The sequence below is a fragment of the Bombina bombina genome, chromosome 2, assembly GCF_027579735.1.
Source record: "Bombina bombina isolate aBomBom1 chromosome 2, aBomBom1.pri, whole genome shotgun sequence".
NCBI lineage: Eukaryota > Metazoa > Chordata > Amphibia > Anura > Bombinatoridae > Bombina > Bombina bombina.
This window is the reverse complement of record NC_069500.1, coordinates 1,287,416,151-1,287,434,378: the sequence shown is the minus strand read 5'-3', so window position 1 is coordinate 1,287,434,378 and position 18,228 is coordinate 1,287,416,151. Positions and strand designations below refer to the sequence as shown.

The 18,228-nt window shown below is 42.3% G+C and overlaps 1 protein-coding gene across 1 annotated transcript in view; it reads right to left on the bottom strand.

The window, feature by feature from the left end:
- FAM184B (family with sequence similarity 184 member B) overlaps window positions 1-18,228 on the bottom strand; it is a 184,920-nt gene that overhangs the window by 27,127 nt on the left and 139,565 nt on the right. Inside the window, exons 8-9 of the mRNA XM_053704104.1 lie at window positions 18,074-18,184; window positions 10,346-10,545 (exon numbers count right to left, since the gene is read on the bottom strand). Of these exons, the coding sequence (XP_053560079.1) occupies window positions 10,346-10,545; window positions 18,074-18,184 (311 nt within the window). The remainder of the gene's footprint in view (window positions 1-10,345; window positions 10,546-18,073; window positions 18,185-18,228) is intronic.

Below are 18,228 nucleotides of genomic sequence, written 5' to 3'. Positions count from 1 at the left end.
TTTTGAAAAGTAGACACCCTAGGGTTTTTCAAATGCTGATATTTTAACACTTTCCATGCACTAATTCAACCACCAGTCTTTGTCAAACTTTTGGGTAGTCATTTTTTTGTGTTATTTTTCACACACATTGTACTTTAGGCATGGATTTTCAGTTCCTGTTATGTGTTACTGCCAAAAACCACCTCAATATGTGTTCAACAACATCTCCTGAGTACAGTGATACCACCTATGTATAGGTGTGTTGGGTTCTCTGGGGGCTAAAAGGCCTTATATTTAGGAAGCCCATTCCATTTTTTCCACTTTGAATTTTCACATCCCATGCACCCATGTCCTATTTAAGACATTTCTGAAGCCGGCCAATGTAATTTACCTCAATCAAACCATATATTTTTGAAAAGTAGACTTCCTAGGGTATTTCAAATGCAGGTATTTTAACACTTTCCATGCACTAATTTAACCACTAGTCTTTGTCAAACTAATGGGCATTCATATTTTTGTGTTATTGTTCACATACATTGTACTTTAGACATGGATTCACAGCTCCTGTTATGTGTTACTACCAAAGAAGACACCAATATGTGGTCACCAACATCTCCTGAGTTCAGTGATACCACCTATGCATAGGTTTGGTGGCTTGTTTGGGGGGTGCAATGCCAAATGTCTGACATGCGTTTGTGATTTTTTTTTCACATTTAACATATTTTCTTTGCCTATCGTCTTTTTGGGGGGTCTTTTAACATACCCCAATTTATTTGTTTTCCATGAATGTGCATATATTTGAAAAGTTGACACCCCAAGGTATTGTATATGGTGTGCTTTGATGCCTTTGAAGCAACCGTTTTAGCCCAAAAAATTGGAGAAAGTGTATGGTGGTTATTTTTCAATTTTCATTTTTACAGACACATTGCTTTTTGACTATGATTTAGGAGAGACTGTTGTAAGTTATTGCAAAAGAATACTTCAGGTTGTTTTCTGCAAGGCACCCTGAGTACACCTATGCCCCCCATGCATAGGTTTGCCAGGATTTTGGGAAGGTTATGTTACAATTTTATGACTTGTGATTTTAGTTATTAACAATGAGAGTATTTCTTCTGATAGGCCTATCTTTAGTTTGTGGCCTATTGCATACCCCACTTTTATTTATTGCCATGAAAGTGTATATTTTTTAAATGTTGACACCCCAAGGTTTTGTATATGGTGTGCTTTGATGCCTTTGAAGCAACCGTTTTAGCCAAAAAAATTGGAGAAAGTGTATGGTGGTTATTTTTCAATTTTCATTTTTACAGACACATTGCTTTTTGACTATGATTTAGGAGAGACTGTTGTAAGTTATTGCAAAAGAATACTTCAGGTTGTTTTCTGCAAGGCACCCTGAGTACACCTATGCCCCCCATGCATAGTTTTGCCAGGATTTTGGGAAGGTTATGTTACAAATTTATGACTTGTGATTTTAGTTATTAACAATGAGAGTATTTCTTCTGATAGGCCTATCTTTAGTTTGGGGCCTATCGCATACCCCACTTTTATTTATTGCCATGAAAGTGTATATTTTTTAAATGTTGACACCCCAAGGTATTGTATATGGTGTGCTTTGATGCCTTTGAAGCAACCGTTTTAGCCCAAAAAATTGGAGAAAGTGTATGGTGGTAATTTTTCAATTTTCATTTTTACAGACACATTGCTTTTTGACTATGATTTAGGAGAGACTGTTGTAAGTTATTACAAAAACATACTTCAGGTTGTTTTTTGCAAGGCACCCTGAGAACACCTATGTCCCCCATGCATAGGTTTGACAGGGGTTTTGGTTAAAAAAAAATAACAGGCCCAATTTTAGAAAAAATAGAGTAGTGAAATGTAAAAATCTGGCACAGTAAAAGTAAAAAAAAAAAAAAAAACCCATCTAACAGTAAACATAACCAAAAAAAAATAAATATATATATATATAACACCAAATGTATTTATTTTTTTAAAAATTGACCATTGTATGGTACCGCTTGAAGCAGTCCCCAATGCAGAGTGCAGGCTGTCCAGGGCAATCAGGACAGTGATATATGGTGTCCCTTCTCTTCCCCCTCTTGGTACAGACTCTGCATTTTTTTTGTGGTTTCTGCTTTGCGGAAGTAGGGGGGATTTTAAAAATAAAATGAGTAGCCCCAACTCTGCTCTCTCCCATCACCGCCCGGGGAGCAGGTGCATCATGGTACAAAATCCCAGTAATAATCTGGAGCTGAAACTGTAAAAAAGTTTTTTTAACTCTGGGGTTTGCTTTTTTGAACAACAAAAAAGCGTTGTGGGTTGCAATCTGCATTAGGTAAATTGCAACCTTTTTGTACCAGGCCCTTGTCTTCCGCATAATTAGGTAGGGCTGCAGCAGCTGATCAGCCAGATCAACCCCACCCATATGCCGGTTATAAGACTTGATGCACACTGGCTTCCTTATGATCTCAGCTCTGCCACGTACAGAAACCGCCACCGTCCTCTCTGTGTGGATGGTGGTAAGAAGGTATACATCCTTCTTGTCTCTGTACTTAAGTGCCAACAGCTCCTCTTGGCGCAGAGCTGAGGTCTCCCCCCTTCGTAGCCGGGTGCGTACAAGTTGTCCTGGGAAACCTGCGCGGTTCTTTTTAATTGTACCGCAAGCTACTGTATCAAAGCAATACAGTAGCTTGAACAAAAGGACACTTGTATAAAAATTGTCTAAGTACAAGTGATACCCTTTGTTCATTAGGGGTAATATCAGGTCCCAGACAATCTTGCCAGTGGTTCCCATATGTTCTGAGCAACCTGGAGGGTCAAGGTGGCTATCCTTTCCCTCATACACCCGGAAGGCCTGAGTATACCCAGTCTCGCTGTCACAGAGCTTATACACCTTTACCCCATATCTGGAGCGTTTGGAAGGAATATACTGCTTGAATCCCAGCCTTCCCTTATACTTCATTAGGGATTCATCAACGCATATATTCCTTCCAGGTGTATAAGCCTCTGCAAACCTGTCAGAAAAGTGGGTTATCAGGGGGCGGATTTTATACAGCCTGTCAAATTGGGGATGCTCCCTAGGGGGGCACAGGCTGTTGTCGCTGAAGTGCATGAAATGCAGAATCATTTCATACCTCTTCCTCGACATAGTCTGGGAGAAAATGGGGGTAGAGCAGATGGGGCTACTACTCCAGTAGGAGCGAATGGAGGGTTTCTTTATGATGCCCATCAGCATAGTCAATGCCCAGAATATTTTGAATTCTGGCACATTGATGGGGGCCCATTGCTGCTTTGCCAAATATGTTCCAGGCTTTGCAGCACGGAACTGATGGGCATATAAATTAGTTTGGGCGACAATGTTCCCCAATATATCATTGCCCAGAAACACTTCCAGAAACTGCTGGGGGCTAAAACCTGCCACATCTATATTTATGCCAGCATTTGCTGTGAAGGGTGGGATATCTGGCCTCTGGAGATGAGGTGTTACCCACTCTTCAGCAGCAATGGCAGCAACACGCCTCCTTCTGGCAGGGGGGCTGGCAGGGGGGCTGGCAGGGGGGCTAGCAGCCACAGATACATCACTATCAGTTGAGACTGCATCTAGTGATGTATCTGAGCACATGGCAGGGTCAAAATTGGGGTCTGAGTCAGAAATAGAGGCATCTGACTCTGACGCAAGGATGGCATACGCCTCCTCAGCACTATATCTTTTCTGTGACATTTTTGTATCTGTCACAGAAAACAATTACTAAAAAAAATTAAATTAACTAAATTAATTAACTAAATTAACTAGCAAAAAAGTACAGCTATGCTACTGCCAGTGATTTATAGCGATCAATGGCAAGCTAGGGGTTAATGGCTCTGAAAATTAAATTAAATTAACTAAATGTTTCTGAAAAGAGCCTTTGGGTTTTTAAAAAATTACAACAACAAAATTAACCCCTAAAAAATGCACAGACAGCAAAAAAGTACAGCTATGCAACTGCCAGTGATTTATAGCGATCACTGGCAAGCTAGGGTTAATGGCTCTGAAAATTAAATTAAATTAACTAAATTAATTAACTAAATTAACTAGCAAAAAAGTACAGCTATGCTACTGCCAGTGATTTATAGCGATCACTGGCAAGCTAGGGGTTAATGGCTCTGAAAATTAAATTAAATTAACTAAATGTTTCTGAAAAGAGCCTTTGGGTTTTAAAAAAATTACAACAAAATTAACCCCTAAAAAAATGCACAGACAGCAAAAAAGTACAGCTATGCAACTGCCAGTGATTTATAGCGATCACTGGCAAGCTAGGGTTAATGGCTCTGAAAATTAAATTAAATTAACTAAATTAACTAGCAAAAAAGTACAGCTATGCTACTGCCAGTGATTTATAGCGATCACTGGCAAGCTAGGGGTTAATGGCTCTGAAAATTAAATTAAATTAACTAAATGTTTCTGAAAAGAGCCTTTGGGTTTTTAAAAAATGACAACAACAAAATTAACCCCTAAAAAAATGCACAGACAGCAAAAAAGTACAGCTATGCAACTGCCAGTGATTTATAGCGATCACTGGCAAGCTAGGGGTTAATGGCTCTGAAAATTAAATTAAATTAACTAAATGTTTCTGAAAAGAGCCTTTGGGTTTTTAAAAAATTACAACAACAAAATTAACCCTTAAAAAATGCACAGACAGCAAAATGCAGCAAAAAAAAGTGCACCTATGCTACTGCCAGTGATATATAGTGATCACTGGCAAGCTAGGGGTTAATGGCTCTGAAAAGAGCCTTTGGTTCTATATTTTTTAACAAATAAAAGAAATAAATCTCTCTCTCTGCTAAATACAGGTCTCTCTCTCTCTCTCCAACAAAATGGCAAGTGAGGAGAGGGAGGGAGATCCACACTGATCATAGTCAATATTTACAAATATTGACATGATCAGACAAATGGGGTATTTTATTATTATTATTTTTTTTAGGGTGGGAGGCTCAGATTGGGTGACCCTAGCTTGCCCCTATGATGATGCAGGCTAGGGACACCCCCAGAGGCCCCATGATGCACTGGGCATCGCCATCTTGGATGCCTAGTGAAGGGGGAGGGGGGGGGCTATTTAGGGCTTTTTTTTATTTTATTCGTTTTTTTTTTTTTTACTTTTTTAATTTTATTTTACAACTAACTAAGTGCCTCGACCCACCGAGGCACTTAGCACACAAGCAGAGCATCGGAAGCGTGTCCGATCGCTTCCGATGCTCTGAAACACTGCCGGGCTCCACGTGGAGCGAAACCGGAAGTGATCACTCGTGGGGGAGTGATCAATCCGGTCCCGGCACTCGGGAACAGTATTGCAGGATGCCTAGACATCAAGGCAAGCCTGCAATACTGTTAGAGCAGCTGGAAGCGATTTCGATCGCTTCCAGTGCTCTGTTAAACCGACGACGTATGCCATATGTCCTCGGTCGTTAAGTGCTTTTTTTTTGAGGACGTATGGCATACGACGTCGGTCGTTAAGGGGTTAAGGTGAATCAGTTGATGTGATTTACTAAGATTTTGATAAAGTGCCTGCCACCTGAGAGACTATTGTACAACATAAAGGGACTGGGAATAGCTGAAAATGCTAGTGCATGGATAAATAAGTGGATAAAAGACAGGAAGCAACATGTTATAGTAAATGGATCATACTCAAATTGGACATAAGCAATTAATGGGGTCCCCTAAGGATCAGTACTGAGCCCTATTCTTTTTAAAGGGATACTAAACCCACATTTTTTTCTTTCAGGATTCAGATAGAGCAGGCAATTTTGAGCAACTTTCTAATTTACTCCGGTTATCAATTTTTCTTTGTTCTCTTGCTATCTTTATTTGAAAAAGCAGGAATCTAAGCTAAGGAGCCGGCCCATTCTTGGTGCAGAACCCTGGATAGAACTTTCTAATTGGTTGATACATTTAGCCACCAATAAGCAAGCACAACCCAGGTTCTGAACCAAAAATGGGCCGGCTCCTAAGCTTTACATTCTTGCTTTTCAAATAACTCCTGTATCGAGCATCTCGGATGCCTTTTCTAACTGACTGGGGGGCCCGGGACACCGACTGCCGCAAGGGCATCTGTCCTGGGGTCACCAACCGGTGCACCACTACCGTGGTGTACCCAGGGTCCTTGGAGAACATGTAGCTCTCTAGTACCTGCTTGACCTGCTCCCGGTGCACAGTCCCTATCCACTCATCTACTCTTGTGTCTCCTACATCTGTCAGCGCCCTACTCCGCCCAGGCAGCTCCAGCATGGGGAGACTCTCCGAGTCCTCCATGGCTGGAGCGAATATGGCGGCTACCTCCTCTGTCCTCTCCTGGTACGCCTTCAACATGTTCACATGAAAGGTCCGGCAGACTCGTTAGTCTGAACATTTGGCTACCAGGTAGGTAGTATCACAAAGCTGTTCTACTACTCGATAGGGTCCCTGCCAAGCGGCCTGCAAACTTATCCATCTTGGTAGGTTTTAGGGCAAGAACCTTCTGCCCTACTTCCAGGGTGCGGTTGCAAAGATACGGTCGTACCACCACTTCTGCCTACACTGAGCGACCTGAAAGTTCTCCTGCATCATGCTGACAAGGTCCTTCAGTTGGTCCCTGAACTCTAGGACATGTCCTACAATGGAGGGTCCCTCTTCCCCAACCGACCCTTCCCAGTGGGCTCTAAGCAGGTCTAGAGCCCCCCTCACCCTCCAGACATATACTAGTTCAAAGGGGAAAAAATCTGGTAGATTCCTGTGGCACCTCCCGATAAGCGAACAGGAGGTGCGGCAGGTATCTCTCCCAGTCCTTGTGAGAGACAGAGAATGTCCGAAGCAGCTGCATCAGTGTCCCATTGAACTTCTCGCATAACCCGTTAATCTGGGGGTGGTATGGGGATCTTGGCAGGGGTCTTATCCCGTAAAACCTTACATAGCTGCTGGGTGAGCTCAGCAGTAAACTATGTCCGTTGGTCTGAGATAATCTCCAGGGGGAAACCCACTCTGGCAAAGATCCAGAGCAGGGCATCGGCTATGGTCTCGCCTGGATGTTGGCCAGGGGGATTGCCTCCGGGTACCGTAGTCTTTCCTGAGGGACTGGGATGAGTCAATGGTCCGATGATGTCTACAGCTACCCTGCTGAACGGTTTATTGATGATAGGGAGGGGATGCAGGGAAGCTTTGGAGTGGTCGCCTGCCTACCCTATTCTCTGACAGATGTCACAGGTCCGGCAGAACTGTCTAATGTGCCCATAATCCCAGGCCAGAAAAAGGTCTGGGGGAGTCAGTGGCAGGTTCTAGTAATCCCTAGATGTCCTGCCAGGGGAATATTGTGCCCTATGCAGAGTAGGTTGTATCGATACTTTTGTGGTACCACCAACTGTCGCTTGAGCATCTGCCTACTCCTGCCACCCTCTGTAACCCACTACAGGAGTCCTCTGTCCCACTTAAAGTGGTTTCCTCCTAAACCACCTGGATTGGTCACCGCCCGATTACGGTAGGGGGATAACGTCTGATCAATTAACGTCTCCTGGGCAAAATTGGAGGGGGGAAGCACAGGAGATTGGGTAATCTGTCAAGGTAGTAGTCAGGTGGGAGTGGCGTACCTGGGTCTCATTTTTGAGTGCCTGGAGCCTGACTTGTTGGTGGGTGGTAACCGGGCAAGCATAAGTAATTACCTAGCAAAATTTCTGCCGGCAAGTGGGCCATGACCCCCACCTCCACAGCGTGGGAGTCGGCACCCCAATCCAAGTGGTCCCGTGCTGTGGGTATCCGGAGCACCTTACCCCCAGCCACACGAATTGTAACAGATTTCCTGGTCTGGTCCAAAGTGGTAACCAGATGTGGCTGGACAAGAGTAATGGGGGCTACGCTGTCCCTTAGTCCTTGTGCCTGCCGGCTGTAAATCCATACTCACTGGTGATGATGCAGACGATTGTCGCCGGCTGCCCCTTGTACTGGGTCTACCGCAGGACCCAGAATTCCTCTTCGGCCCAAGCAGTGGGGTCAGAGGGGCTCACTGACTCCAAGCAGTGGGCGGCCGCTCAGGAGACCCCAGCTGGTGTTCTGGTCCAGTTGGTAGGGGGCAGATTCCTTGGACAATTGGATCAGACATGGCCCATTGGGTCACACCCATAGCACCAGATTCCCGTCTTCCGGGGTGGACTGGGACCGGAAGAGTGTGGTTGTGCCGGTGGAGCAGAGGGGTAACGGTGGGTCACTAGATGACGAGGAGATGTGGGAGTAGAGCGGATTATTGGACAGGGTTTGGGTCAAACGGTGGGTCGGGCATCTAGGAACTAGTCCGCTAAAATGGCTGTTTGGTCTACCGTGGCGGGTTTCCATTCCCAGACCCATTCTCGTACCTCCGTCGGAGAGTGGTCATAGAAGTGTTTCAGCAAAATGAGCTGGGATTTGGCAATCTGAGAACCAATAGTTCAGGGAGCGGGTGAACTGACTCCGGAACTTGAGACGGTGCGCCTCTGGAGTGATGGCAAACCGGGCCAGGGTGCGTTCCTTTACCCGGTCATAGCTCCGCTTATCTTCCAGGGGAATAGCCTCAAAAGCGTCAAAAGCTGGAGGTACCGATCGATTTCCTCCTCTCCTTCTTTAAAGGCAGGTGAAAGCCTCATAGGGTAACTTCGTTTGGGGTGAAGCAGGCCTCAGATCGGCTGGTGCGGCTCCCCCCATTGCTTTCTGGACCTCCAACATTTTGAGTCGAGTAGTGTCGGCACTGATCTGTGTGATGATTTCCTGTGGTGGGGTGGTTCCATAGAGCACCAGCCACAACTGGATCTCCCTCTGGACCTCGGAAATCTCAGTCCCCCCGGTTGAGGGTTCACTGGCCCGGACACTGCCTCGGCTACTGCCGGACTCACTGGCCCGATTGCTGGCTCGACCGCCCTCTATCAGCTCGGCAATGATCCTTGCCTTGGATTTGTTGCTGGCCACTTGTCCACAAGCTTCCAACAAGTCTTTAAAAGGTACTTATTTTAAGCCGAGAGTATCGCTGCTCCATCTGAAGGGGGCCTGGTGGTGGTTTGGTTGTTCAAGGTAGAAGGAAGCATCCCACCGCTGCCAATCAGTTGTGATGGACTCCGGATACCCCAACTGGGTATCTCTGCCAAGCGATCCTTCTTTATCCTGGAACCTGTAGCTGTAGAGCGAGGAAAAGTGATCTTAGCAAGAAACCCACCCTAATAACCAGTATTAAGGTGAAACACGAACACACTTTACTGGGACAAACACACAGCTTATATACACATTTGCCATCTAATAAGAGCCTTATCTGATCAAGAAATCACTGCCCCTCCAGACAGGCTGGCGCCTCCATAGAAGCCCTAGGAATATATAGATCCCACAATAGCTAGGTCATAAGTTCAGGGTGATCCCGGGGGAGAGGCGGCTATTCCCAGGGTATTTTTGGAGAGCCCCAGAACCCCCAGATGTCACTATCCAAAAAATGACATGATCATGGCTGGGGGACGGAGTGGCAGCCAGACAAAGATTTACCCAGGACCAGCATGAGTTAACGAGGTGTCCAAAACCCCAGGTTCCCAAGTGAGCTCTCTCCTAGGAATCACGCCAGTCCATGCCCACCCGAGGTATAGCAAGTCCCCAAAAGAGCGGAGCTCTGGGGAAAAGGGCCTCTGGAGCGACCTAGGCTAAAGTTCAGTGGGAATCTCTAGCGAGCCCAGCCAGCAAGTAGTTCCATAAGATTCTGGCTTGGCCTCGGTAAGCTAGGAAGGGGCTAAGCGGGGCATCGATCAGCTCTTTAAGGGCAACGTGCAATCATGGTAACAGTAAAAAGGGAAACTGGGGGGAACACAATAATCCACATGAGAAGAGGGGGTGGCCTTGGCAGCCTGGTATCCGTGACAATGTGCATTTGTATTTCTCTGTGGAATGAAACCCTAGCATAGCTGATATTGTAAAAAAAAAAAAATAAGAAAACATACAAAAGGCTTTGGTATGTGTGTTGTCATTGTAGAAACTTGAAACTTTTATTCTATGTAGAAAGAGGAGCCACGCAAAAGTTATAACAGAATAGGATGGGTGGTCATAGGGAAAACTAATGAGCTCAGCAGAGAGAAGATAGAAAAGCTAACAAAAAGAAAAAAAAATGGATAATGCATCCTTGCTTATTCAACGGTCTACTGGTTTAACTGAACTTTAACAAGATAGTCATTAAATTAATGTGATGGTCAACATCCTTTAAAGTGTTGGAAGATTATTCTATATGAGTTAGATACTAGTCACAATGTCTCCATAAAAGCAAATAAAAATAATATCAAATAGACATAGGACTCACATGAAGTCTTTGCTTTTTCTTTATGTATTTTGGGTGTCGATGTGTAAAACTTTATCAATATAATTATTTACCTGTTTGAACAAATATTGAGAATTTGTGCAGGTGGTTTGAAAGGAAGACCAGGCTTCATGCTGTGATCTAAACTTGGAGAGCTTCTCATTGAATTCATGCCTTTTCTGGCTATAAAGTCATGGTTTGGAAGAGTTTTTTCATAGGCAGCAAGGTTTGGAACACTGATGACACGAGTAGGTACTTCACCAATTATTTTTTTCTGATTGAAACAAATATGAATCACATGTTAGGTTTCTAATACTTCAGTATTCATTTGTCCTTAGGAAAAATTAGGTAAAACTAAGATTTTTGCCCCGTGGGCAAGTAATGGTACAGTAAGGCTTCCATGTGGTGCCCATGTTTTCTTCCTAAAGTCATATGTAATTTTAAAGGTTTTATTGTAGAAATATATACACACACAGTATACAATATTTTTCGGTAATAGACAACAATCAAACATATAGGTCCCAAAGTAATAATATGCAAGTGAGGTAGGTCAGAGGATGGACAATATGCTTCAAAAAGGTTTTACAATGGAGCCGCTAGATAAGAAGCTAGAGGCAGAAGTCTAAAGTAGGCTAACAGCAATGTAAAAGGTTCAGGAGTAATTTGCAAAAAAGCACTTCTTCACAGAAAGGGTTGTTGATTCAAAAAATAAACTTCCATTAGAGGTGGTAAATACAAACACTCTGGGGAACATCAAGAAAGCCTAGGTTAATCAAACTTATAGGGACATTAAACACTTTGGCCTAGATTTGGAGTTTGGCGGTAGCCGTGAAAACCAGCGTTAGAGGCTCCTAACGCTGGTTTTAGGCTACCGCCGGTATTTGGAGTCACTCAAAATAGGGTCTAACGCTCACTTTCCAGCCGCGACTTTTCAATACCGCAGATCCCCTTACGTAAATTGCGTATCCTATCTTTTCAATGGGATTTTTATAACTCCGGTATTTAGAGTCGTTTCTGAAGTGAGCGTTAGACATCTAACGACAAAACTCCAGCCGCAGGAAAAAAGTCAGTAGTTAAGAGCTTTCTGGGCTAACGCCGGCTTATAAAGCTCTTAACTACTGTGCTCTAAAGTACACTAACACCCATAAACTACCTATGTACCTCTAAACCGAGGTCCCCCCACATCGGCGACACTCGAAAAAAAAATTTTAACCCCTAATCTGCCGACCGCCACCTACGTTATACTTATGTACCCCTAATCTGCTGCCCCTAACACCGCCGACCCCTGTATTATATTTATTAACCCCTAACCTGCCCCCCACAACGTCGCCTCCACCTGCCTACACTTATTAACCCCTAATCTGCCGACCGCAAAGCGCCGCCACCTACGTTATCCTTATGTACCCCTAATCTGCTGCCCCTAACACCGCCGACCCCATATTATATTTATTAACCCCTAATCTGCCCCCACAACGTCGCCTCCACCTGCCTACACTTATTAACCCCTAATCTGCCGACCGAATCTCGCCGCTATTCTAATAAATGGATTAACCCCTAAAGCTAAGTCTAACCCTAATACTAACACCCCCCTAAGTTAAATATAATTTAAATCTAACGAAATTAATTAACTCTTATTAAATAATTTATTCCAATTTAAAGCTAAATACTTACCTGTAAAATAAATCCTAATATAGCTACAATATAAATTATAATTATATTATAGCTATTTTAGGATTAATATTTATTTTACAGGTAACTTTGTATTTATTTTAACCATGTACAATAGCTATTAAATAGTTAAGAACTATTTAATAGCTAAAATAGTTAAAATAATTACAAATTTACCTGCAAAAGAAATCCTAACCTAAGTTACAATTAAACCTAACACTAGACTATCAATAAATTAATTAAATAAACTACCTACAATTATCTACAATTAACCTAACACTACACTATCAATAAATTAATTAAATACAATTGCTACAAATAAATACAATTAAATAAACTAGCTAAAGTACAAAAAATAAAAAAGAACTAAGTTACAAAAAATAAAAAAATATTTACAAACATAAGAAAAATATTACAACAATTTTAAACTAATTACACCTACTCTAAGCCCCCTAATAAAATAACAAAGCCCCCCAAAATAAAAAAATGCCCTACCCTATTCTAAATTACTAAAGTTCAAAGCTCTTTTACCTTACCAGCCCTGAACAGGGCCCTTTGCGGGGCATGCCCCAAGAAATACAGCTCTTTTGCCTGTAAAAAAAAACATACAATACCCAAGCCCCCCAACATTACAACCCACCACCCACATACCCCTAATCTAACCCAAACCCCCCTTAAATAAACCTAACACTAAGCTCCTGAAGATCATCCTACCTTGTCTTCACCTCACCGGGTATCACACCGATCCGTCCAGAAGAGCTCCTCCGATGTCCTGATCCAAGCCCAAGCGGGGGGCTGAAGAGGTCCATGATCCGGCTGAAGTCTTCATCCAAGCGGGGCAGAAGAGGTCTTCCATCCGATTGAAGTCTTCATCCAAGCGGCATCCATACGGAGCGAAGCGGCAGCATCCTGAAGACCTCCACCGCGGAACATCCATCCTGGCCGACGACTGAACGACGAATGACGGTTCCTTTAAATGACGTCATCCAAGATGGCGTCCCTCGAATTCCGATTGGCTGATAGGATTCTATCAGCCAATCGGAATTAAGGTAGGAATATTCTGATTGGCTGATGGAATCAGCCAATCAGAATCAAGTTCAATCCGATTGGCTGATCCAATCAGCCAATCAGATTCGGAACAGCCAATAGAATGCGAGCTCAATCTGATTGTGGGGGGACCTCTAAACCGAGGTCCCCCCACATCGGCGACACTCGAAAAAAATTTTTTAACCCCTAATCTGCCGACCGCCACCTACGTTATACTTATGTACCCCTAATCTGCTGCCCCTAACACCGCCGACCCCTGTATTATATTTATTAACCCCTAACCTGCCCCCCACAACGTCGCCTCCACCTGCCTACACTTATTAACCCCTAATCTGCCGACCGCAAAGCGCCGCCACCTACGTTATCCTTATGTACCCCTAATCTGCTGCCCCTAACACCGCCGACCCCATATTATATTTATTAACCCCTAATCTGCCCCCACAACGTCGCCTCCACCTGCCTACACTTATTAACCCCTAATCTGCCGACCGAATCTCGCCGCTATTCTAATAAATGGATTAACCCCTAAAGCTAAGTCTAACCCTAATACTAACACCCCCCTAAGTTAAATATAATTTAAATCTAACGAAATTAATTAACTCTTATTAAATAATTTATTCCAATTTAAAGCTAAATACTTACCTGTAAAATAAATCCTAATATAGCTACAATATAAATTATAATTATATTATAGCTATTTTAGGATTAATATTTATTTTACAGGTAACTTTGTATTTATTTTAACCATGTACAATAGCTATTAAATAGTTAAGAACTATTTAATAGCTAAAATAGTTAAAATAATTACAAATTTACCTGCAAAAGAAATCCTAACCTAAGTTACAATTAAACCTAACACTAGACTATCAATAAATTAATTAAATAAACTACCTACAATTATCTACAATTAACCTAACACTACACTATCAATAAATTAATTAAATACAATTGCTACAAATAAATACAATTAAATAAACTAGCTAAAGTACAAAAAATAAAAAAGAACTAAGTTACAAAAAATAAAAAAATATTTACAAACATAAGAAAAATATTACAACAATTTTAAACTAATTACACCTACTCTAAGCCCCCTAATAAAATAACAAAGCCCCCCAAAATAAAAAAATGCCCTACCCTATTCTAAATTACTAAAGTTCAAAGCTCTTTTACCTTACCAGCCCTGAACAGGGCCCTTTGCGGGGCATGCCCCAAGAAATACAGCTCTTTTGCCTGTAAAAAAAAACATACAATACCCAAGCCCCCCAACATTACAACCCACCACCCACATACCCCTAATCTAACCCAAACCCCCCTTAAATAAACCTAACACTAAGCTCCTGAAGATCATCCTACCTTGTCTTCACCTCACCGGGTATCACACCGATCCGTCCAGAAGAGCTCCTCCGATGTCCTGATCCAAGCCCAAGCGGGGGGCTGAAGAGGTCCATGATCCGGCTGAAGTCTTCATCCAAGCGGGGCAGAAGAGGTCTTCCATCCGATTGAAGTCTTCATCCAAGCGGCATCCATACGGAGCGAAGCGGCAGCATCCTGAAGACCTCCACCGCGGAACATCCATCCTGGCCGACGACTGAACGACGAATGACGGTTCCTTTAAATGACGTCATCCAAGATGGCGTCCCTCGAATTCCGATTGGCTGATAGGATTCTATCAGCCAATCGGAATTAAGGTAGGAATATTCTGATTGGCTGATGGAATCAGCCAATCAGAATCAAGTTCAATCCGATTGGCTGATCCAATCAGCCAATCAGATTCGGAACAGCCAATAGAATGCGAGCTCAATCTGATTGGCTGATCGGATCAGCCAATCGGATTGAACTTGATTCTGATTGGCTGATTCCATCAGCCAATCAGAATATTCCTACCTTAATTCCGATTGGCTGATAGAATCCTATCAGCCAATCGGAATTCGAGGGACGCCATCTTGGATGACGTCATTTAAAGGAACCGTCATTCGTCGTTCAGTCGTCGGCCAGGATGGATGTTCCGCGGTGGAGGTCTTCAGGATGCTGCCGCTTCGCTCCGGATGGATGCCGCTTGGATGAAGACTTCAATCGGATGGAAGACCTCTTCTGCCCCGCTTGGATGAAGACTTCAGCCGGATCATGGACCTCTTCAGCCCCCCGCTTGGGCTTGGATCAGGACATCGGAGGAGCTCTTCTGGACGGATCGGTGTGATACCCGGTGAGGTGAAGACAAGGTAGGATGATCTTCAGGGGCTTAGTGTTAGGTTTATTTAAGGGGGGTTTGGGTTAGATTAGGGGTATGTGGGTGGTGGGTTGTAATGTTGGGGGGCTTGGGTATTGTATGTTTTTTTTTACAGACAAAAGAGCTGTATTTCTTGGGGCATGCCCCGCAAAGGGCCCTGTTCAGGGCTGGTAAGGTAAAAGAGCTTTGAACTTTAGTAATTTAGAATAGGGTAGGGAATTTTTTTTATTTTGGGGGGCTTTGTTATTTTATTAGGGGGCTTAGAGTAGGTGTAATTAGTTTAAAATTGTTGTAATATTTTTCTTATGTTTGTAAATATTTTTTTTATTTTTTGTAACTTAGTTCTTTTTTATTTTTTGTACTTTAGCTAGTTTATTTAATTGTAATTATTTGTAGCAATTGTATTTAATTAATTTATTGATAGTGTAGTGTTAGGTTAATTGTAGATAATTGTAGGTAGTTTATTTAATTAATTTATTGATAGTCTAGTGTTAGGTTTAATTGTAACTTAGGTTAGGATTTCTTTTACAGGTAAATTTGTAATTATTTTAACTATTTTAGCTATTAAATAGTTCTTAACTATTTAATAGCTATTGTACATGGTTAAAATAAATACAAAGTTACCTGTAAAATAAATATTAATCCTAAAATAGCTATAATATAATTATAATTTATATTGTAGCTATATTAGGATTTATTTTACAGGTAAGTATTTAGCTTTAAATTGGAATAAATTATTTAATAAGAGTTAATTAATTTCGTTAGATTTAAATTATATTTAACTTAGGGGGGTGTTAGTATTAGGGTTAGACTTAGCTTTAGGGGTTAATCCATTTATTAGAATAGCGGCGAGATTCGGTCGGCAGATTAGGGGTTAATGTTTGAAGTTAGGTGTCGGCGATGTTAGGGAGGGCAGATTAGGGGTTAATACTATTTATTATAGGGTTAGTGAGGCGGATTAGGGGTTAATAACTTTATTATAGTAGCGCTCAGGTCCGATCGGCAGATTAGGGGTTAATAAGTGTAGGCAGGTGGAGGCGACGTTGAGGGGGGCAGATTAGGGGTTAATAAATATAATATAGGGGTCGGCGGTGTTAGGGGCAGCAGATTAGGGGTACATAAGGATAACGTAGGTGGCGGCGCTTTGCGGTCGGCAGATTAGGGGTTAATAAGTGTAGGCAGGTGGAGGCGACGTTGTGGGGGGCAGGTTAGGGGTTAATAAATATAATACAGGGGTCGGCGGTGTTAGGGGCAGCAGATTAGGGGTACATAAGTATAACGTAGGTGGCGGTCGGCAGATTAGGGGTTAAAACATTTTTTCCGAGTGTCGGCGATGTGAGGGGACCTCGGTTTAGGGGTACATAGGTAGTTTATGGGTGTTAGTGTACTTTAGAGTACAGTAGTTAAGAGTTTTATAAACCGGCGTTAGCCCAGAAAGCTCTTAACTACTGACTTTTTTCCTGCGGCTGGAGTTTTGTCGTTAGATGTCTAACGCTCACTTCAGAAACGACTCTAAATACCGGAGTTATAAAAATCCCATTGAAAAGATAGGATACGCAATTTACGTAAGGGGATCTGCGGTATGGAAAAGTCGCGGCTGGAAAGTGAGCGTTAGACCCTATTTTGAGTGACTCCAAATACCGGCGGTAGCCTAAAACCAGCGTTAGGAGCCTCTAACGCTGGTTTTCACGGCTACCGCCAAACTCCAAATCTAGGCCGCAGCCTTTATGTGGACTCTCAATACCAGAGTTATTTTTATGGTGCGGCCAGAAAAAAGCCGGCGTTAGTTTTTCGGGTCGTTACCGACAAAACTCCAAATCTAGGCCTTTGAGATTGTAATGTGAAATGATACATTTTATATATATATATATATATATATATATATATATATATTATATACTGTATATATATATATATATATATATATGTCTGCAATATACTTTCATTATTTATTTTGTACCCTTTTCTTGTAATTCCATTCTAAATTTGTGAGTTTTTCAGTTGCTGTTAGAAATGGAAGTGCAGAACACTGTTATATTCCAAACAACCATTGACTGCACACTCTAGTTACCTATTTATAACTGTGCCTACTTGGCCACAACAGAGAAGGTAACCTAAGTTACAATATGGCAGCTCCCATTGTTTTATGGAAACTAAAACTTTACACTTATTTTGTCAATATTTAAACAGCTAAAGAAACTTTAAAAAAATATACCTAAATGTTATTCTCAGACTAATCTTTTCTTTGAAAGCATCATTCTATCTAGCATTTATTTAGTGTTTAATGTCCCTTTAAGGGTATTCATAAAAACGGAATAATTAAAGTGCCAGTAAACCTAGAAAATAATGTTATATAATTCTGCACATAGTGCAGAATTATATAACATTATTTTAGTGCTAGCTTTATGTAACCTAATATTGCCGGGCATTTTTTATTAAAAAAAGAGGATTTTTCAGACCCGCCCTCTGTGCTCTACTGAGCGGGTCTGGTTTTCCCTCAGAGCGCATCTGGCCAGTTGTCACAGCCCGGCCCGACCGGCCATTACACTCAATGTAGCTCGCTCCCGCTGTCAGACAGAGCAGGAGCAAGCTACATTGAGAGTAGTAGACAACTGGCCAGATGCGCTCTGAGGGAAAACCAGACCCGCTCAATAGAGCACAGAGGGCGGATCTGAAAAATCCTCTTTTTTAATAAAAAATGCCCGGCAATATTAGGTTACATAAAGCTGCACTATGTGCAGAATTATATAACATTATTTTCTAGGTGTACTGGCCCTTTAATAACTGAGTTTAGGCCTCCACAGAACTATAAACATACAAACTATATAACACACTCTCAGCACACAACATAGAAGTTTACCTTCAATGTAGGCGTTAAGCTGCCCGCATTAGGGTTGCAAGAAAAGGACTGACTTCTGTGTGCTTCTGAGTACATTGTCATAGTATCCATATTATCACAGTTCCGTTCTTCCTGAGAGAGAAAACCCAAAATAGGAAGATATTCTACAGAATTAT